At 40.0% G+C, this 18643-nt stretch overlaps 1 protein-coding gene across 1 annotated transcript in view; it reads right to left on the bottom strand.

Moving 5' to 3' along the window:
• The window catches only part of ryr2a (ryanodine receptor 2a (cardiac)), a 122455-nt gene that overhangs the window by 51690 nt on the left and 52122 nt on the right, over nucleotides 1-18643 (bottom strand). The window contains exons 30-50 of the mRNA XM_017310781.2: nucleotides 17971-18106; nucleotides 17700-17886; nucleotides 17292-17403; nucleotides 17080-17200; nucleotides 16733-16902; nucleotides 15521-15741; nucleotides 15278-15368; nucleotides 14792-14932; nucleotides 10565-10728; nucleotides 10363-10441; nucleotides 8969-9058; nucleotides 8637-8774; nucleotides 8088-8165; nucleotides 7853-7928; nucleotides 7348-7471; nucleotides 6507-6622; nucleotides 5800-5864; nucleotides 4957-5078; nucleotides 4721-4770; nucleotides 1349-1409; nucleotides 82-320 (exon numbers count right to left, since the gene is read on the bottom strand). Coding sequence (XP_017166270.2) covers nucleotides 82-320; nucleotides 1349-1409; nucleotides 4721-4770; nucleotides 4957-5078; nucleotides 5800-5864; nucleotides 6507-6622; nucleotides 7348-7471; nucleotides 7853-7928; nucleotides 8088-8165; nucleotides 8637-8774; nucleotides 8969-9058; nucleotides 10363-10441; nucleotides 10565-10728; nucleotides 14792-14932; nucleotides 15278-15368; nucleotides 15521-15741; nucleotides 16733-16902; nucleotides 17080-17200; nucleotides 17292-17403; nucleotides 17700-17886; nucleotides 17971-18106 — 2581 coding nt within the window. The remainder of the gene's footprint in view (nucleotides 1-81; nucleotides 321-1348; nucleotides 1410-4720; nucleotides 4771-4956; nucleotides 5079-5799; nucleotides 5865-6506; nucleotides 6623-7347; nucleotides 7472-7852; nucleotides 7929-8087; nucleotides 8166-8636; nucleotides 8775-8968; nucleotides 9059-10362; nucleotides 10442-10564; nucleotides 10729-14791; nucleotides 14933-15277; nucleotides 15369-15520; nucleotides 15742-16732; nucleotides 16903-17079; nucleotides 17201-17291; nucleotides 17404-17699; nucleotides 17887-17970; nucleotides 18107-18643) is intronic.

The following is an 18643-nucleotide window of genomic DNA, read 5'->3' as shown; positions in this document are numbered from 1 at the left end:
AGAACAAAAGAGACAAGAATTTTTTAAACATTAACATTCTGCTCGGAGAACAAATATAGTCAAACTCATGTCATTACGCACACATGAGGTCCTCTCCAAACATGTTCTGCCCAATGTGCTCAAACAGGGAGGAGAGCACCGGCAGCAGGGCGAAGGTGGTGTAGTTGATGATCTGAGTGACACCACGTGGTTGCTCTCTGGAGTGGGTGAACTGGCCCAGCTTCAGGTTCTCCTGAGTTTTCTCCAAATCTTCTGCCACACTATCAAAGTAGGACCACAGAGCTGCCTTCACTGACTCCAGCCCAGTCTTCATTACTGTCCTGAAAGAAATATGTTTGGTGTTATTGCCATGGTCAGAACCATGACTTGGAGATCTGAAGCTCATGTTACTAATTTACGTTTGAGACTGTCTGAGAGCTGACAGTCTCAAACTATTCAAACTACATGTGTTCACATTTGCTTTCTTTATTATTAGGATATAAAGACCCAATTAATAGATTAGAATATTATTGAAAAGTTCATTTATTTCAGAAAGTTTATCACCAAGTCAAACATTTGCCTTAATGAAAGCCTTAATGATGACTGTCTGCTTAGAGCAGAGGTGTCCAAAGTCGGCCCTCATCCTGCATGTTTTAGTTTTCTCCCTGGTTTGACACACCTGCATCAAATGATGGCTCATTAGAGGCCTAAGGAGAACACTGACTTGCTGAGGAGGCTGTTACAACCACTAGGGAGAGAACTAAAACATGCAGGATGCCGACCCTCCAGGACCCACTTTGGACACCCCTGGCTTAGAGCTAATGAAAACATGAGTTTCATATTTGAAACATTACAGACATTACAGTCTACATGCTTAACCCTTGTGTTTACAAATGGGGTCCAACCGACCCCACACCCTTAAAACTTGTATCGTTTGCCTCAGTCCTCGCACACACAAGGGTTAATGTACACTGTAATTAGAATAGCACACCAGATCAACAAAAAACTACTTTAAAACCAGGAATATGGGCTTAATAAAAACTGTGTTTATTAACTGCTTAAAAGTTGTTTTCAAAAGGTACTTTTAAGCTGACATAAAGGACTCATCAAGACATGTGTTCTAATGCATGTGTCAAACTCAAGGCCCAGGAGCCAAATGCGGCCCGCCATACGTTTTTATGTGGCCCTCTAGGCTTTACTGGGAGACATAAGTAGGACCTTCAAGATAACAATTGTGTGCTTAAATATTATTATATTAATCGAAGCAGTTTTTGATGTACACTGCCAAATTATATCGATGTGAAATATGCAGACAGCTAATTATTAATTTATTAATATTTTGCAAGTTTTGTATAAAAACCAACAGTACCTGGCATCTAGACTCTGTCCTAGTATCTGCAGACAGTTGACGATTGATGTTGCATTGTTCCCTGGAGAGGAGAGCAGAAACCACATGATGAGCTAAATACCTGAACCACAGTCTGTCAGTAGGGGTCGCTGACACCATCTTCTGCCTAATTTAGCACACAGACCTGGCTTAGAAACTGCTCTGATGGGATTTTACCATGGGCACAGTGGATGGTAGAATAAATCACACACACAACAGAAAGCATGCATATAAACACAGATGTCCTTAGATGTAAAGCTATAAAGCTACTAAGGGCATCTTTGAAATTAAGTGACATTGAAATTCTACAGATGAGAGTAAAGATGATGTAGTGGGACAGTGGGGAACTTTTTTTCATAGACTGGGTGAAAAACAGTAGAAGCCTTGTAAATTCTATTTTGTATTTATATATTAGGTTTGGGGATATACTTGTTTCTTTGGGTTTTTTAAATATACTTTTGTATTTTAGTGTTTTCTAACTAAAGATACACAGGTATCTGGTATGGCTCTAGATTCTACTACATCATGAACATCAGATGATGTATGGGTTCGGATCCCAGAACTAACGGATGGTGTGCTTCTTATTTTACTTGGACTGTGAGTGTGGAGTGATGGCAGCATGGGCAGCTGACACTGAACAGAAAGTAGATTGATATGTTGGAGTCTCTGGATAATAAAGGAAATGCTAGAAAAAATAAAAACACTTCGGCAAGCAGATCTGACTGTATGTTTACTCTCATCTGTATGAAGACGGTAAAGATATTACCATGTCTAGTGCTCTGCAAGATGAACTTTTAAATTGATTTTTATCATAATTAAAGCTGTACAGTTTAACTATTGTAACTAACTAAATGTTTTACAATCTCACACACTTCCTTACTAAAACCGTTGAGTATCTTAGTGAGTTCTGGCATGAATCAGCCTCTGTTTGGAGGTGCAAGAGACGAAGTGGAAAGCATTTATGCCACTGCATGAGTAGCTGGGACAGATTTGGCTCGAGATGAACATTTTTTCCTCAAGGCTAACATATAGAAAGGAGAATAAGGATTTTGCCAACAAGTAAGAAAAGTTTACAGCACGTCTGCTGGCTGCAGTGGAATAATCAGAGTTGGTCAAGAAAAGGAACATCTGGGAGGGAAAAGGGAGAGAGATGGAGTAATTAGCATTTTAATGTATTTAACTTCTTTACTAGACCACTTTTTAATGTATGTATATTGTGTACCTTTTATAGATGTTTCCAGTTGTACGATTTTTAATGCTGTGTGGATGTGAATTAATGTGTGAGCAACAGACAACCTTAATTTCCCTACAGGATTAATAAAGTTTTACCTAACATAGTCATCCTACACCAGGGCACTCAGAATGAAATACTTGCACATGCTGTACCATTCAGGAGCCACTATAGATAAATATAAAAAAATACCAAAATGTCAGAATACACAGAGTATCTGTGTCTGGTCTACACAAGATCAGGTGTGCAGAATCTGCATGTAAAACACATGAGCATCATAATTGGACAACAAACCAGACAAAATTTGGAACCTTGGTCAGCTTGACCTTGTGAATGACTGGCATCATGTCTAGCTGACCTCAGTAACCATTAAAGCACACACCACTGAGTCTGAGTCTTCATCTGTACCGCAATTGTGCAGTGATTTTAGCTCGGCATGTAATCCCATCATACACACAAACTATCAGAGGCTTTCCCTACTGTCATTTGTCTCTGGATTGTAAGGCTCCAGACTGAGATCACAGTCAGTCTGTATTGGAATAAACTGTTTATTGCATAAAACAAAGGAGATTATCATCACCCTCTATAGCAGCGGTACCCTATGGATTACAAATGGCTGTATGATTGAACGAGAAAGAGGGGAAGAGAGGATTCTTAGAGACACCCTGTCTGTAGACAACAACATCGGTAGCCTACTGGCTACTTGTTAAGCTTAACGTGCTGTTTTGATATTAGCTAGCTAGTCATCTTTTAGCTGACTTTACCTGCATCCAACAGCTTTACTCAACAGTCTGTTAGTTTGGGGGAAAACTATGAAAAGTTCTTTAAGTTTTGCTGGTTTGCTGCCATGATTCTAACACACCTGCGTAGCTCCGCCCAGCAGCAGCAGGTCTCCTTCACTGCCGCACAGGTGAAAACCCAGCGCGAGCGTCGTAGCGCCATGTGGCGTTTAAAGGCGGCTCGGAAAAACAGGTTACCACATGTTATTAACGGATTAAACAGTTTTAACTGCTGTGACAGAGGACACAGATATGGGTAGTGTGGAAGCCCCTACTGTATCAAATTGACATAGGAATAACAGAGAGTTGGCCATTCTAAGGTAAAAACCCAGCGCATACAGCGTTCATGTTTTGTTTTTTTTTTTCATCCAGACGGCTTCCCGCGCCCCCCCAGGGGGCATGCCCCACAGTTTGGGAACCTCTGCTCTATAGGTCATGACCCTTCAGCAGTAGCAGCTCAGATGGAGAGGCTAGCACTAAGGTCCTCTAAGCAGAGGCCTGTGAAGACCTCAGCAGGTGAAGGATCACCATTGGCAAGCAGACAAACACTGTTCACCACCAGCATCCTATAACAGTCTACAGAGCAGCGGTGGTCAGTATACTGATCTAGTGCCTCGAAGCAAGGCACCTTAGATGCAATAAGCAGCTGAGACAGCCCAGCCTGTCAGAGGTCTGATGGGGTTGTTGCTTCCAGCCTTAGTGCCCTTTAGCACCATAAGAGATTTCTCTCCATATATGGGTGCTAATATTGATATGGCCAATGACCACTAGAGATTACAAAGGTTGGGCACAAAAGTATGAAAATCAAATGTTAGCAAAATGTTAGCCACAGTGCTTTTGATCACATCATTACATGATAAATTAAAATGAGTTCAATAATTTCCAGTATGATGATTCATATTTTTGAAGGGCTATTTAATTTACATAGATATCATAATCTATTTAGTTTCAGCTGAAGGTGGTTTTTATTTCCCTTTTATTTAATGCTTTTGGTTGTGTTTTATTTGGGGTGTTTAAAATTTCTTCCAGCTCTAGTTTGAAATAACTTTACAAAAGGTTATTGGTCTGTCAGAGGGTAAACTTGCATTATTCTGCCACAATCAATATATTGCTTGAAGATGGTCTCAAAACAACAATATTATCATTTATAGCAATAATTACTGGAACAATTTACCATCCAGTAAACTGTGTTGTCATGATTCCTGCTTTGTTCTAACTGAGCAGATTTAGAAGGTGATGACATGCCAAGAAAAACAGCAACACACCAGTTCCATCAAACCAAAAGAAGATTGTTGGCAAAACAGTAACAGAAGCATTTTAGAGCAAGGGATCAAGCAGCCTTACCGAACAAGGATATCCTATGTCTGACAAGAACTCCAAGTTTGCAAAAAAGACTGAAAAGATTCACAAAATTGGGATGAGAAAGTTGAATTAGTAAAAGGAAGACTATAAAGATAAGATGTGGAAATGCAGACTGGAGGTACAGACGATCATTTACAAGATGCTGTCAGACTTTCCTCAGAGTGGAACATATTTCTGCTCCAACATAGTCTGAAGCTAGCTGGGTTTGTGGTTCTCACCTGGTCACCATCTCCTTCTCCTTATTTGAGGCATGGCCTCCACTGCTCATTGGATGAATGGCTGTGGACAGGAAGTACAGCCTGTGGTTTTTAAAGTACTGATCCACCAATGGCAAAACAACCTGGTGGTAAAATGATGCACAGACAGCATAAATACATTTATTAATCAAACAAGAACATTACTGGGGTGGGTTAGGGCTTGGGGAATCTTTTTGTTCCTCCCCTGCAAGTCAACACTGTTCTGAACACCCCAGGTTTTTGCATCATTTTAAACATAATTACAGATTGTTGCCCAAACAGTTAGCTCAAATGATGACCAGCAGTGCTCACACGCACTACTTTTCATCACCTAATATGTACCTCCAGCTCTGGAGACTTCTTTCCTCTGAAACAGAAGATTCAAACAGCCCAGCATGTCTCTTCTATTTCAGTCAGAGCTACGAGGTAGAGCATGCACTGACCCAACACTGACACTTTCTAAATCATTATACATCTCCAAATCCACCTTTCTAAAATATTCAGCAATAAATACATGAGCTGATGTTTTACTTAGACTGAAAACTTACAGTGGTATTTACCAGCAAGAAGGCAGGTTGAAATAAAGGAATTTCTGCTTTCCAAAAATTTCCAAGAAAAATGACTTACAACTCAAACTTCCCTTTGAAATGCATCTGAGAATTATTTTTCATTTAATAATTCCATTTGATAATTGGCCAATAATTGATAATTCATCAACTGACAGATTTCTTGTGGGGATGAGATTAGGACTTTCTGAAACACAGCAAAGTGTAAAAATACTATAAAAACCATAACTGAATAAAAACAAACTAAAAGAAGTGTGACCTTTCCAAAGAACTTTATTTGCTGTTCATGAGGAATCTTTCCTCCTTCCAGCTTTGCTCCCACATCTGAAAGACAAAAAGACCAGAAACAAACTGTGAGATCTGCATACATTTACATGCATTAAACTCTTTCCTCAATTTGTCAATTTAGAGAAGGTAATAAGAACTCTTCAGAAAAACTCATGTGTTCAGTACCTTGGATATAGAAATAATTTCTGTTTTTAAAAAACTATACTTTGAGTCTGATTTATTGTCAAACAGTGAGGAATAATGCTTATGTTTAGGCAGTGCATGTGGCCTTCTGGTTAAAATGTATAACACAAAGCTAGTATATTAGTTAATATCAATAATCAAACAATCACTTAAACAGGACGTTATTCGTAATGCATTGTATATTTTTAGAAATTAAGCCTGTCTCTCTTGACAACAATGTCCAGGACTGTAGCTCTAAGTAGTTCATTTTAAAGTTCTGCAAGTTTGAATATGTAATGAACTGCTGCCAGCCCAGCAGTATAAGTAGAAACTGTTGGAGGTGTGGGTCGGTGTTCTGACTAACTGAGCTACCATGTTTTCCTACCGTGGTTAGTATCAATAAGTTCCTTCTACTGGACTGGTAGGGGGTTCAGCTGCACAACATGGTTGAGACTGTCATTTGATGATAGGGGTCATGTGATATTTCATAAGTAGGCAACAACTGAAGAATCCTACCAAAGTCCATCATATGCTGATGAGCCTGGTCTACATATGTGATGAGCTTCTGGAGGAAGGTGTAGGCAAACCTCTTCTCGATTGCTGGAGTGTCCAGCTCTGGAGACTTCTTTCCTCTGAAACAGAAGATTCAAACAGCCCAGCATGTCTCTTCTATTTCAGGTAGAGCATGCACTGACCCAACACTGACACTTTCTAAAGTAAATGTAGCTAAATAACAAATATCAGCTGAAGTGTCAGAAAGTAGCAGGTTCAAACAACTGAAGTTCCAATAATCCATCTTTTCTGAATTGTCTCAAAAAACAATACAAGCAGTAAATTTCTTCAGAACTCCAAAAGATTACCATTTCAAAAGTTTGCATATTAAGTGTAAGATTTACTGTATTATCTTAGCATGGGGCTGTTTGAAGTGCTCCTGACCTAGTTAATCTACAAATGATCCTGAAGTTCTGAGCTGAATTAGAACCTCTTTGAAACATTTTCTGTTGCACAAAGAGGGCCCTGTTCTCATCGATGCATTGTCCATATTTTCATGGCTAGTTAAACTTGCAGTTCATCATTGTACGAGTGAGATGAAACCAACAAAGGCTAGGTATGGACAGGCATAGCCTGCTCATACATGATGTAGCAGTTATTGATATAATTTGACTGGGGATTAACAGTTTAAGAAGTTCAGATGATTTTCCAGCAAACACCACAGCAAAATGCATTATTAGATTGTGTAAGTACACCAAAGATGCAGCAAAGATTATTTTTCTCAAAAAGATTAAATCTACATAGATATCACTATACTTCACTGAGGTTCTAATCAGCCTCCAAGGAAGAATGGACATGCTTCTACCTGGATACGATGTAACCGTTGATCTGGAGAAACTTGAGAATGTCTTGAGCTTTTTCTCGGTCCTTGGATTTCTCTTTGGCAGTCAGCGTGTCATAGGGAACTAGAAGAGGATGTCTTCCTCCACCTGAAGATGTCAGTGAGCAAACACACAAAAACCCTAAACCATTTCATCTAAAGCAGCAAAAACCCCAAAGAGAACTAAGTTTTTATTCAAGTTATTCATTTTACCTTAGTGACAGTCTGAAAAGATCTGGAGGCAAAAAATGAGGAGGATGTCTTTTTAAAGACAGCAGAGCTTTACTTTGGGGGAATCCGTCTCTCACTACCACTCTAAGTAACTGACTCTTATTTGTTTGGCTGTGGTGGAATATTTTTAAAAAAATCTAAAATGAATATTGGATTGACAGTTACGCATAATATTTAGGAAGGTAAATGAATGTCAGACTAAAATAACAGAAGGCATCATATGGTGGTGGTGGTGTGGCTGTGTTATGCCGCTTGTTACCTTTAGCTTCTAGCTCCATTTTCTTTTGTCTTGCCCAGATATTATGATAATTTTCAGCAAGCAGCTCAGCCATAGACTGGGAAAACAAAATGATTATCATGTGTGGCTGCGTTTACACTGCAAACACCAGTGAATCGTGTAACATTTATTTTTAATTTAAGACACAGTAAACATTATTTACACATGTTTACTGTAGCTTTGTACTTTCATGGTTTATTTATAGAAACATATTTACCTGCATATCTCTGGACAGTGTAACATTGCTCATGTCAACAGGTCTTGGGCTGAAAGCTGGAGCTCCTTCAAAAGACAGCTGTGGACATTAGGAGCAGAATGTCACAAACCACTAAGAATTTTCTGACCACAGAGCCTTCTGGTCAGAAGTTTCTCTTCACGGGCAATAATGTAATCGTACTGTCAGGCTTTTAATGATTTAAAGTACATTAGGGGCCATGTGTAGAAATGATACACACAAAAAAAACTGTGGCGCATTATTTTGCTCACTACATTCACAAAAATGAATGCTGTGTGTAATCCATGCAAACTTTTTCAGTCGACAATCACCAAATAACATTCAGGTTATTTAACTCAAGAAAGTTTGAACCAAATGGTTTATCATGATTTGTTTATACCTAAGTAATGGTGCTGCACAGCCTTTGATCTTCATTGACCCATACAGTGATTTTACTGACCTTTGTGATCATCTACATAATCATCACTCCCATTCACATACTGACCGGGTTAGCATGATTTAATGAATGAATGAATTGCTCCACTAGGCTACCTGGCTGGCCTGTGATATCCGTCTGGATTTATTGTGGAGGGTGGCAGTGTCTCCCTCTCTGTTTCTGTCGATGCTCCAGCCCCACGACAGCATCGTCTTCAGAGACTCTCTGACAGACCAGCAGTACGCCTCCTTGTCCTGCCAGGTTACAGGCTAGCTATAGATCACTGCTTAAACTAACCAAATATCAAAAAACAACTACAAATATTTGACAAAGTTTTATAAGAGCTTAAGGATAAAAGGAATGTGAAACTGAAATGTGATGTTTGTGTACAGTTGCTTTAGTTTCACAGTAAAGCCATGATTGGTTTGGGATGGAAAGCGAGCAGCACCTTCTCAGACAGAGCTTTGTACGGCTTCAGCAGGGGATGGGTCTTACTGCTGTCACACAGGTGTTCTTCATATGTCCAGCCATGGGAAAACTGAAAAACATTCAAGAAAAGTCATTCAAGAATAGAATATTGGTTTGTTGGTAATATTACTGATGCTAGATGTGACCGGTGGATTTCTGCGTTGTGTGTGTTGTGTGGTGATCAGACAAACCACAAGACATCAAGTCTGGGTTTGGAGGCGGTCTCCGTTTATTTAATCTGTCAATCGGGAGATATTAGCATTAGCACCTAGCATGTGCTCCAGTTCTCCAACCCGATCTCTCCCCAGTGGAACGAATAACAAAAGGGGAGAGGAAATTAATAACTTAATATTTATAATAGTCCTGGAGGGCCCTGAACAAAAGAAGAAGAAAATAAGGCGGAGTTGGAAAACCAAACCCCTTATAGTAGACACAGAGGAACACAGCAACAGTCAAGTTGAAGCAGACAAATACATAAAAGAACACATTTTGTGGAAATATAAAACTATTAATATAGACCCAGTTACATAGACATAAAAAAAATAAATCAGTGAATCAAACCTATCGGTATTTTACAACAACTCTCTGTTCATGTAATCTTCGCATACCCTGATTCTGTATTTCTCTGTCTGCAGATACATGAGCTCAGCCAGGTGGTGGACTTGTTGGGGGATTTTCATCAGTAGCAGATGATCTGCACAGCTCTGATGATTTAGCATTCTCTATTTACAATCAACTGTACTCAGTTTGAAAGCTCTGACCTTTTCCCTCGGCTACAAAAGTTCACCACCTCTCTTTGGACTCCTAAAAACACTAAACATCTGGTTTGTGCTGAGCCCCATCCTGCACCTCGGTACCTATGTTTTCCAGACATGCAGTCTTGGTGACGTGGTGGGGAGACTCCACCCTGTGTATGACACCACCACATTCATTCTTGTTCTTGTTGCTGAGAAATAATCTACAACATTTCTGAAACCAAGGCAACTGAAAACAATGAACCTAAAAGATGAAAACATTACACGTGTTTCTGTTGGTTCCTGTAAATCAGGACTGAAAACATGTTACTGTTCTGCAGTTTTTGATCAAACAATCTCACTAATAAACTACTTCAACATTTGTTTCTTTAATGGCTTTGATAACATGTTTTTCTTTTCTTTTATGCTTTGCTATTTTCAGTCTGTCTTTCCTGTATGATACTTTGGATTGCCTTGGGTATGAGTGATGCTGTGTAAATAACATTTTTAATAAAGTGCACAGTGTTGGTATGACAGTTTGTATGAACTGTTAGCTGTTTTAGTGAAAGAAAAAGTGTATAGTTCAAATAAATAGATAAAATCTAACTGTAGGACATGTTGAGGCTTCTTGTCTTCTCACCTTCTCTATGCACCACCTCTCATGGTTGTGCTCGGCATATCTGGTTATAAAATAGTCCAGCTTTTCAGGAACAGTTACACTAAAGACAAAAACAGGATGTTTAAGCAACAGTTTGTCAGTCAGCAGAAGTGATGCTACAAGTTGCATTTCTGAGAGCACTATAAATGCAGCAGCACATAGTAACTAGAGTCTTGTTACATACTTAGAGGTGTCTGCTGGTTGTGGGTTGAAGTTTCCTTCTGAATCCATGGAGGACTGTTTCTCCATCAGGGCCATGTAGTTGGACTCCATGTAGTCTGGAGGAAGAGCGCCAGCCACCGCGCTCAGACACGGTAGTGCCAGCTTAAACAGCTCCTGGTCATAACGCTGCATCGTTAAAACACAGGTGTTCATTCAGGTTTAGATTCAGCACTTCACAGATGCAGTCCATCCCAGGCTGAGGTTGCCACTTCATACACCTTATATAAATTACCTTCAGTGACATTGTTGTTTATTTACAGATGAGGTTTGTTGCTGGGATTCCTTTGTTAGTTTATGTATAGTTAAAGTAAATCCAGTCAGTTGCTTTGAATCTTGGCAACGATTTAGAGATAAGCAACCACATGAAGACAATGAGTCAAATTCAAGTTTATTTCTATTGCACATTTAAAACAGTAGCTGACCAAGATCCTGCACAATGTGTAATGTCTCCACTAACTCAAACAGTTCAATATATACTCACCAGCCACTTTATTAGGTACACCTGTCTAACTGGTTCTTAACACAAGTGTTGAATCAGCCAATCACATAGCAGACACTCAATGTATTTAGACATGTAGACATGGCCAAGACAACCTGCTGTAGTTCAAACTGAGCATCAGAATGAGGAAGAAAGGTGATTTAAGTGACTTTGAACATGGCATGGTAGTTGGTAGACGGGCTGGTCTGAGTATTTCAGAAACTGCTGATCTACTGGGATTTTCACGAAAAACCATCTCTAGGGTTTACAGAGAATGGTCTGAAAAACAGAAAATATCCAGTGAGCAGCAGTTCTGTGGGAGCAAATGCCTTATTGATGCCAGAGGTCAGAGGAGAATGGCCAGACTGGTTCAATCTGATAGAACGGCAACAGTAACTCAAATAACCACTTATTACTACTGAGGTATGCAGAAGAGCATCTCTGAACAACACGTCAAACCTTTAGGCAGACGGGCTACAGCAGCAGAAGACCACACCGGGTGCCACTTCTGTCAGCTAAGAATAGGAAACTGAGGCTACAATTCACATAGGCTCACCAGAATTAGACAATAGAAGATTGGAAAAATGGTGTCTGGTCTGACGAGTCTCAATTTCTGCCGCCACATTTGGATGGTAGTGTCAGAATTTGGCGTCAACATTCAGGCTGGTGGTGGTGCAGTGGTGTGAGGGATATTTTCCTGGGATACTTTGGGCCCATTAGTCACAACCTACCTGAGCATTGACCATGTCCTTCTCTTTATCAACCCATCTTCTGATGGCTACTTCCAGCAGGATAATGCGCAATAAAGCACAAGTTTATCTCAGGCTGGTTTCTTGAACACAACAATGAGTTCACTGAACTCGAATGGCCTCCACAGTCACCAGATCTCAATCCAATAGAAAACCTTTGGGATGAGGTGGAACGGGAGATTTGCATCATGGATGTGCAGCTGACAAATCCACATCAACTACGTGATGCTATCATGTCAATATGGACCAGACTCTCTAAGGAATATTTCCAGTACCTTGTTGAATCTATGCCATTAGATTAAGGCAGCTGTGAAGACAAAAGGGGACCAACCTGGTACTAGCAAGGTGTACCTAATAAAGTGGCCAGCGAGTGTAAACTAGAGTAAATGAGCACCCATCTGTTCTACCTGGCTAGAAGAACCTCTGGTAATGGAGAAGTTTTTGGAAAGAAGAAGGAGCACACTTCGTTATTGAGAGCATCTAAACACAGAATCATTTCCTAAATACACAGCTACTCGCCTTTTTCACACATACATTCGTATACGCACACAAAAATAAATGAGATAAAGCAATGACAAAAATGTCAGCTTCCTTGTATCTTGGTTAGTTTCAATGTTGTCATAGAAACTTATTTAAGTATTTTGGAAGACTTAAATAATCTCCAATTAGTTTTTTTTTTTTTTTTACAATCAATCAAATCAATCAAATTTTATTTGTATAGCACATTTCAGCAGCAAGGCATTTCAAAGTGCTTTACATAATTAAAATAAAAAAAGAAATAATCAGTGAGAAAGAGAGAGATTTAAAAAAATAAATAAATAAATAAATAAAAATAAAAACAAAAAAACAAAAAACATTACATCATTAAAACGTCGAAAAGAAAGAAGAAGAAATTAAAAACATTAAAGACATAAAAAGATGGAAGACATCAAAACCCGCACTCTAACCCTAATTTAGCCATAAGCAACTCTAAACAGGTGGGTTTTAAGTTGAGATTTAAAGGCACCCAGTGTTTCAGCTGTTTTACAGTTTTCTGGAAGTTTGTTCCAAATCTGTGGTGCATAGAAACTGAATGCTGCTTCTCCTCGTCTGGTTCTGGTTCTGGGGATGCAGAGCAGAACCAGAACCAGAAGATCTGAGGGGTCTAGACGGTTGGTACAGTAATAACAGATCTTTAAGGTATTGTGGTGCTAAACCGTTCAGTGATTTATAAACTAACATCAGTATTTTAAAGTCTATTCTCTGAGCTACAGGGAGCCAGTGTAGGGACTTTAAAACTGGTGTTATGTCTCTATCTTCCTGGTTTTAGTGAGAACACGAGCAGCAGCTTCTGGATCAGCTGCAGCTGTTTGATTGATTTATTAGTCAGACCTGTGAAGACGCTGTTGCAGTAATCAATGCGGCTAAAGATAAACGCATGGATGAGTTTCTCTAGATCGTGCTGAGACATAAGTCCTCTAATCCTAGAGATGTTCTTCAGGTGATAGAAGGCCGACTTTATGACTGTCTTAATGTGGTTCTGAAGGTTCAGGTCAGAGTTCATCACTACTCCCAGGTTTCGGGCTGATCGCTGGTTTTTAGTTGTAATAACTGAAGCTGTGCATTGATTCTAGTTCGCTCCTCTTTAGGTCCACAGATAATAACTTCAGTTTTGTTTCTGTTTAGCTGGATAAAGTTTTGTCACATCCACACATTGATCTGTTCTAAGCATCTATTCAGTGATTGGATGGGTTCAGAGTCACCTGGTGACATCGTGATGTAGAGCTGTGTATCATCCGCGTAGTTATGGTAGCTGATCTTATTTCCTGTTATAACCTGAGCCAGTGGGAGCATATAAATATTGAAAAGAAGGGGTCCTAGGATTGAACCTTGGGGTACCCCACATGTGACCTTTGACCTCTCTGATGAGAAGTTTCCGATTGAAACAAAGAAATCCCTGTTCTTTATGTAGGATTCAAACCAGTTGAGCACTGGACCGGAGAGTCCGACCCAACTCTCCAGTCGATTCAGTAAAATGTCCTGATCAACACTGAGGTCCAACAGAACCAGCACTGTGGTTCTCCCACAGTCTGTATTTATATGAATGTCATTGAACACTTTGACTAGGCCGTCTCTGTGCTGTGGTGAGCACGAAAACCAGACTGGAAGGAGTCAAAGCAGTTTGTTATTGTTAGGAAGTTATTCAATTGTTTAAAAACAGCTTTTTCAATAATTTTGCTGATGAATGGGAGGTCAGAGGTCGGCCTGTAATTCTGCAGTAGTGATTTGTCCAGATTGTTCTTTTTTATCAGTGGTTTGATAACTGCTGTTTTCAAAGCCTGGGGGAAAAAAACACCTGAAGAGAGCGATGAGTTACTATTTGGATCAGATCATTAATGACAGGCAGGACTTTCTTAAAGAAATGTGTGGGTAGGACATCCAGACAGCAGGAACTGGAGCTTAATTGACTTATAATTTCTTCTAGGGTTTTATAATTTAGTAGTAGAAATTGGGTCATTTTTCCTGCATTTGTTTTGTTTGGGCACAGCATTAGTACTGTCTTTGGAGTGGATGTGCAGATTAATCCTCTGATCTTTTGAATTTTCTCTAAAAAGAAACTTGAAAACTTGTTGCAGGCGGCAATAGATTGAAGCTCAGGTGGCAACGTCATTGGAGGATTTGTGAGCCTGTCAACAGTGGCAAATAAAGCTCGAGCGTTGTTAGTGTTTTTGTTTATGACATCTGCAAAGTAACAATGCACAAATTACATAACATTAGTGTGTAGTTTGATCCACATTTTAATACCTTGCAGTCTTTCACATGTTGAGTCGAAGAAAACTGTTCCAATAAATACAGTGGTTTTGATGTAGCCTCCATAACAAGAGTCTACAAAACAGTTCTTATCACTTAATACACACAGAACAAACTATAAAACAGATGCTTTGGTGAGGCAACAAGGACAAAAGGAAATGTCAGGTCTCACCTTGCAGGACAGAGCATCAAATATTCCCCAGAACAGTTTCCTGGAGAGGTGAAGCTCTTCATCTGAAGCCACTCCGAAGCTGCCCCAGCCTCCGGACAGGCAGTAATACTTCCAGCAGCGGTCATAGTGATTGGTCAGCAGCTGGAAAAGTAACACGCTTCATTAGCGAACACCACACCTTCACCTTCTCCTTGAATGCAACTTCAACAACCGTGGTGTTTGTCTTAAACACCACGGTTTTAAGACAAACCGTGGTGTTTGTCTTAAAACAAACACCACGGTGTTTGTGGCTGCCACTTTGGCAGCCACTTTCTGCCAAAGTGGCTGAATTATGAAAACTATAAAAAATCTAATATACTTTGTCTTGTCTTCTAACCGTATGACATCATAGGAGTAAAACTACACTAATGTCATAAACAGTGGTTTATTCCATCTCCATATTTCTTCTGGGGATGAGGTAAGGATGAGAAAAGAGAGGCTTGTCACCTTCAGAGGCATCTTGGTGTGTTCATTCAGCAGGGGGACGTCGAACACCAGCCTCCTCAGCAGGTGCTGCATCATTGAAGGCCTCAGCTTACTGCATTACATCAGGGAGACACACAGGAAGTGGCCATTTATTCTCACACTCATATAGTTTTAGGAAATGTCTCTTTAAAACCTGACAAATGCAAGAAATATGGCTTCAACAACAGAGCCAGTGTCAGTGTAAGACTGTACTTATTAGCTTACCCACAAACAGCCAGCAGACACTCCTCTATAGCGTCCCTCTGAGCTTTGGTAAGGCAGCAGCCTTTGGACAGGCGGTACACCGTGTGGAGGAGGGAGTCGATCAGAGAAGCGAACGGCTCAGTCCCCGCAAACAGAGGAGCACATTTGGTCAGGAGGGGCAGCACCGCTGTACACAAGTACCTGTTGAGGGCCAGGGCCATATCTGTGGCACTGAGGGCAGCCTGGCACAGCAGGACAGGGTCAACACAGTGAGTGGTGCAACATTTTAAAAAAAAGTCTACATCAGCTATGAGCTGTACATCTGATGACCCTTATGGAGACTGCAGCATTGCAGTGTCAATGAGTTTTTTAACTTAGTATTTGGGTTAGGATTCTTTTCTACTCAAAGCTGATTCATCCAAAGCAAACAGAAGGCAGTTGGACTTCATCTCATGGTTGTTCAAAACATTTCAACACCTTTATAGTCAGTCTGAAAAAATACCTCCTCTCTAAACTGAATAAAATGTGAACTTGCTTTCAGCCATCACTGAAAGATGAGAGGTGAAACATCTTTAAAAGCGAGAAGGAAACATCCAGTTTTCTGTTTAACTGGGTAGACTTTGATCTTTAACTTGACCAGCTGCATCTGCTATCTGCAAAGGAACTCCAAATTATTTGTGGAAAATTTGCCTATTTAAAGATTTGTAAGAAAATGCAGCTTGGGAAGCTGTGCACAATGGTACTTGACATGCTATTGGCAGCCAACCAATGAGCAGCATTCATTTTCCTCGACACTGACTGGACATTCCCCCAAAAGCAGAGACAAGAAAAAAACTATGGACACTAGCTTCTACTGTAGAGATAAGATTGTTTCTGTTGCGTATATTAATGAATATTAATGTTTATTAAGGTATATTTGGTGTGTGAACAGTTAAGATTTTCAGTTAAAAATGTTTTTGAGTGGGTCCCACATATTCATGTACAGATGTGGTCTAACAACTTGCATATATCATTTATATCAAGTAAAAAACAGTTTAGGACCCAGCACTGACCCTTGTGGTACTTCACAGGTCACCTCCAGTAAATAAGTACTATTTATTTGTTCATATTGATGTCTTTGATTCAGGTAATGTTTTATCCAAGAAATGCCTCTTACAGCATATTTCTCCAATTTATGTAAATGTAATAAGTTGACCGGCATCACAAGGGAGATTGGAGGGAAAGCTTACTTACAGTATCCAGAGAGGCAGCAGCTCTGAGATCTGGCAGGAATCCAACCTCAAGAAGGTGGAGGAGGAAATTCTGGTCTTCTATACCATAGACCCGGTCCAGGAAAAGGACCATGGCTGCTTTATGGTCTGGACAGAAACCTGCTGACATGTCTGGCTCCACAACTATCCCATCTGAGAGAGCACAGGAACAAAAGGTCATGTCTAAAAACATTTTAAAATACTTTAAAAACATGCTTCAAATGGAAGCTCAATGATACAGAGCAATCACAGACCAAGTAGAGTTTGCTCATCTTCATTTATGTTAGTTATTGTTCCTGCTGTCTGCGTATGAGCTGAGACTGGACCTACCTTTAGCCAGGTTGGGCATGGAGAAGGGGATGCTGATGACTCCCACCAGGTCTTCGATGGGAATCAGGGACCTTAAAATGGCTCTGATGCGGAGGGCTTCACCTTTGCCAGCATGGATCAGCTGGTGTAAAACAGGCATTAGGTTAAAGAAATAAAATCGTCTAGGTTTTAGTCTGACATGTTTAATATTCTGTTATGTTTAAAGCACTCACATGCATCTCTGGAGCACAGCGGCCCAGCAGATCAATAAGTGCAGAGTAGAAGGTCATAATGGCATTGCCCATGTGGATGGTATCATCCTCCTCTTCATCCAGCATGTCACTGCTGCACAGCAGTACCACACCATTTACCCTTCATCTCAGTAGTAGCTTAATGATACTTTGATTTATAGCAATAACATAACAGGTGTTATGCAAGCATGAGAATACATCTAGACATAAACAGGTAAAAACCAAAAGTTTTTCTTTTTGAATCGAGTTGTGTCATTTTTATTAAATTTCATATTAAAGCACATTGGTGTAACTACCAGAGAGAAGGCGCATGCTGTATTAACCACTAACAGCTTTCTGTGATGATTATTAACACAAGCATTATTAACACATGAATGCTTGTTGTCTTACAGTGTTCTGCTGCTCTCAGACACCGGAGATGGCCCGTCTCTGGAAGGATCCTGAGAGATTCTGATGGCTTCCTCCATTGCTGCAAGCAAGCCATCACCGCCTTCACCTCGAAGAGCGGGGCCAAAACATTCAGGCCGGCGAATAAGAAGCCTCACCACAACGTTGGCGTTCTCTTCCACGCTCTCCCCTGCTCACGTCACAAGCACAGAGTTACAAAAAACTTATCAATGACAAGTAAAGCTGCCTGTAATGAAAGTGTTTCTGCCTTCACCATTGCAGAAGACAGCAAAACGCAGAAAGTCCAGGTAGCGCTCCCCCTCCACAGGGTTCCAGCCGATGTCTGGGTATCCCTTATGCACCAGCATTACACAGCTCTGCAGCCCACAGCCAGCCAGATACTGCACCACCTTCAGAGCAGTCACACAATGCTCAGCTATACAGTCAATAAAGCTGAGCATATAACTAATAAAGCTAATACAACCTGAAATAAACTGACAGAGAAGATCCCAAACGCTAATAATATAAGTTTTAAAATCAAAAAGCAATTGAGAAATTCTGTGCATGCAAAAGTGTGTACACAGGATTAGGTCTCAAAATACGCTACTGTATTTATTCACTGACAATACGGAGGAAAAAAATGGTTACATCACATTTTTCATGTTTATATTCTATTTGAATTGTTCTGTCCCTTAGTGAGAAGAAGAAAAACAATGAAAATATTGCAAGGTTTAAACTACATCTTTTTAAGTGTCACAATAATTTTTTTTTTCGTTGAAGTTTATGTATAAAGTTGTTGTTGTCATAGTGAATGAAAACGCATCCATGCAGCAATGGAACAACATCTTCTAAAATCCCACCACAGATAACAGGAGTGTTACTGGTGTCTTTTACCACATTGCTATTCAAATTCCAGTACAAAAATGACTATAAAACTTCCACATTTT

The sequence above is a fragment of the Poecilia reticulata genome, chromosome 19 (genome assembly GCF_904066995.2).
Source record: "Poecilia reticulata chromosome 19, P_reticulata-male-v2, whole genome shotgun sequence".
Lineage (NCBI taxonomy): Eukaryota > Metazoa > Chordata > Actinopteri > Cyprinodontiformes > Poeciliidae > Poecilia > Poecilia reticulata.
The sequence above is the reverse complement of the archived record's forward strand: the minus strand, read 5'-3'. Positions and strand labels throughout refer to the sequence as shown.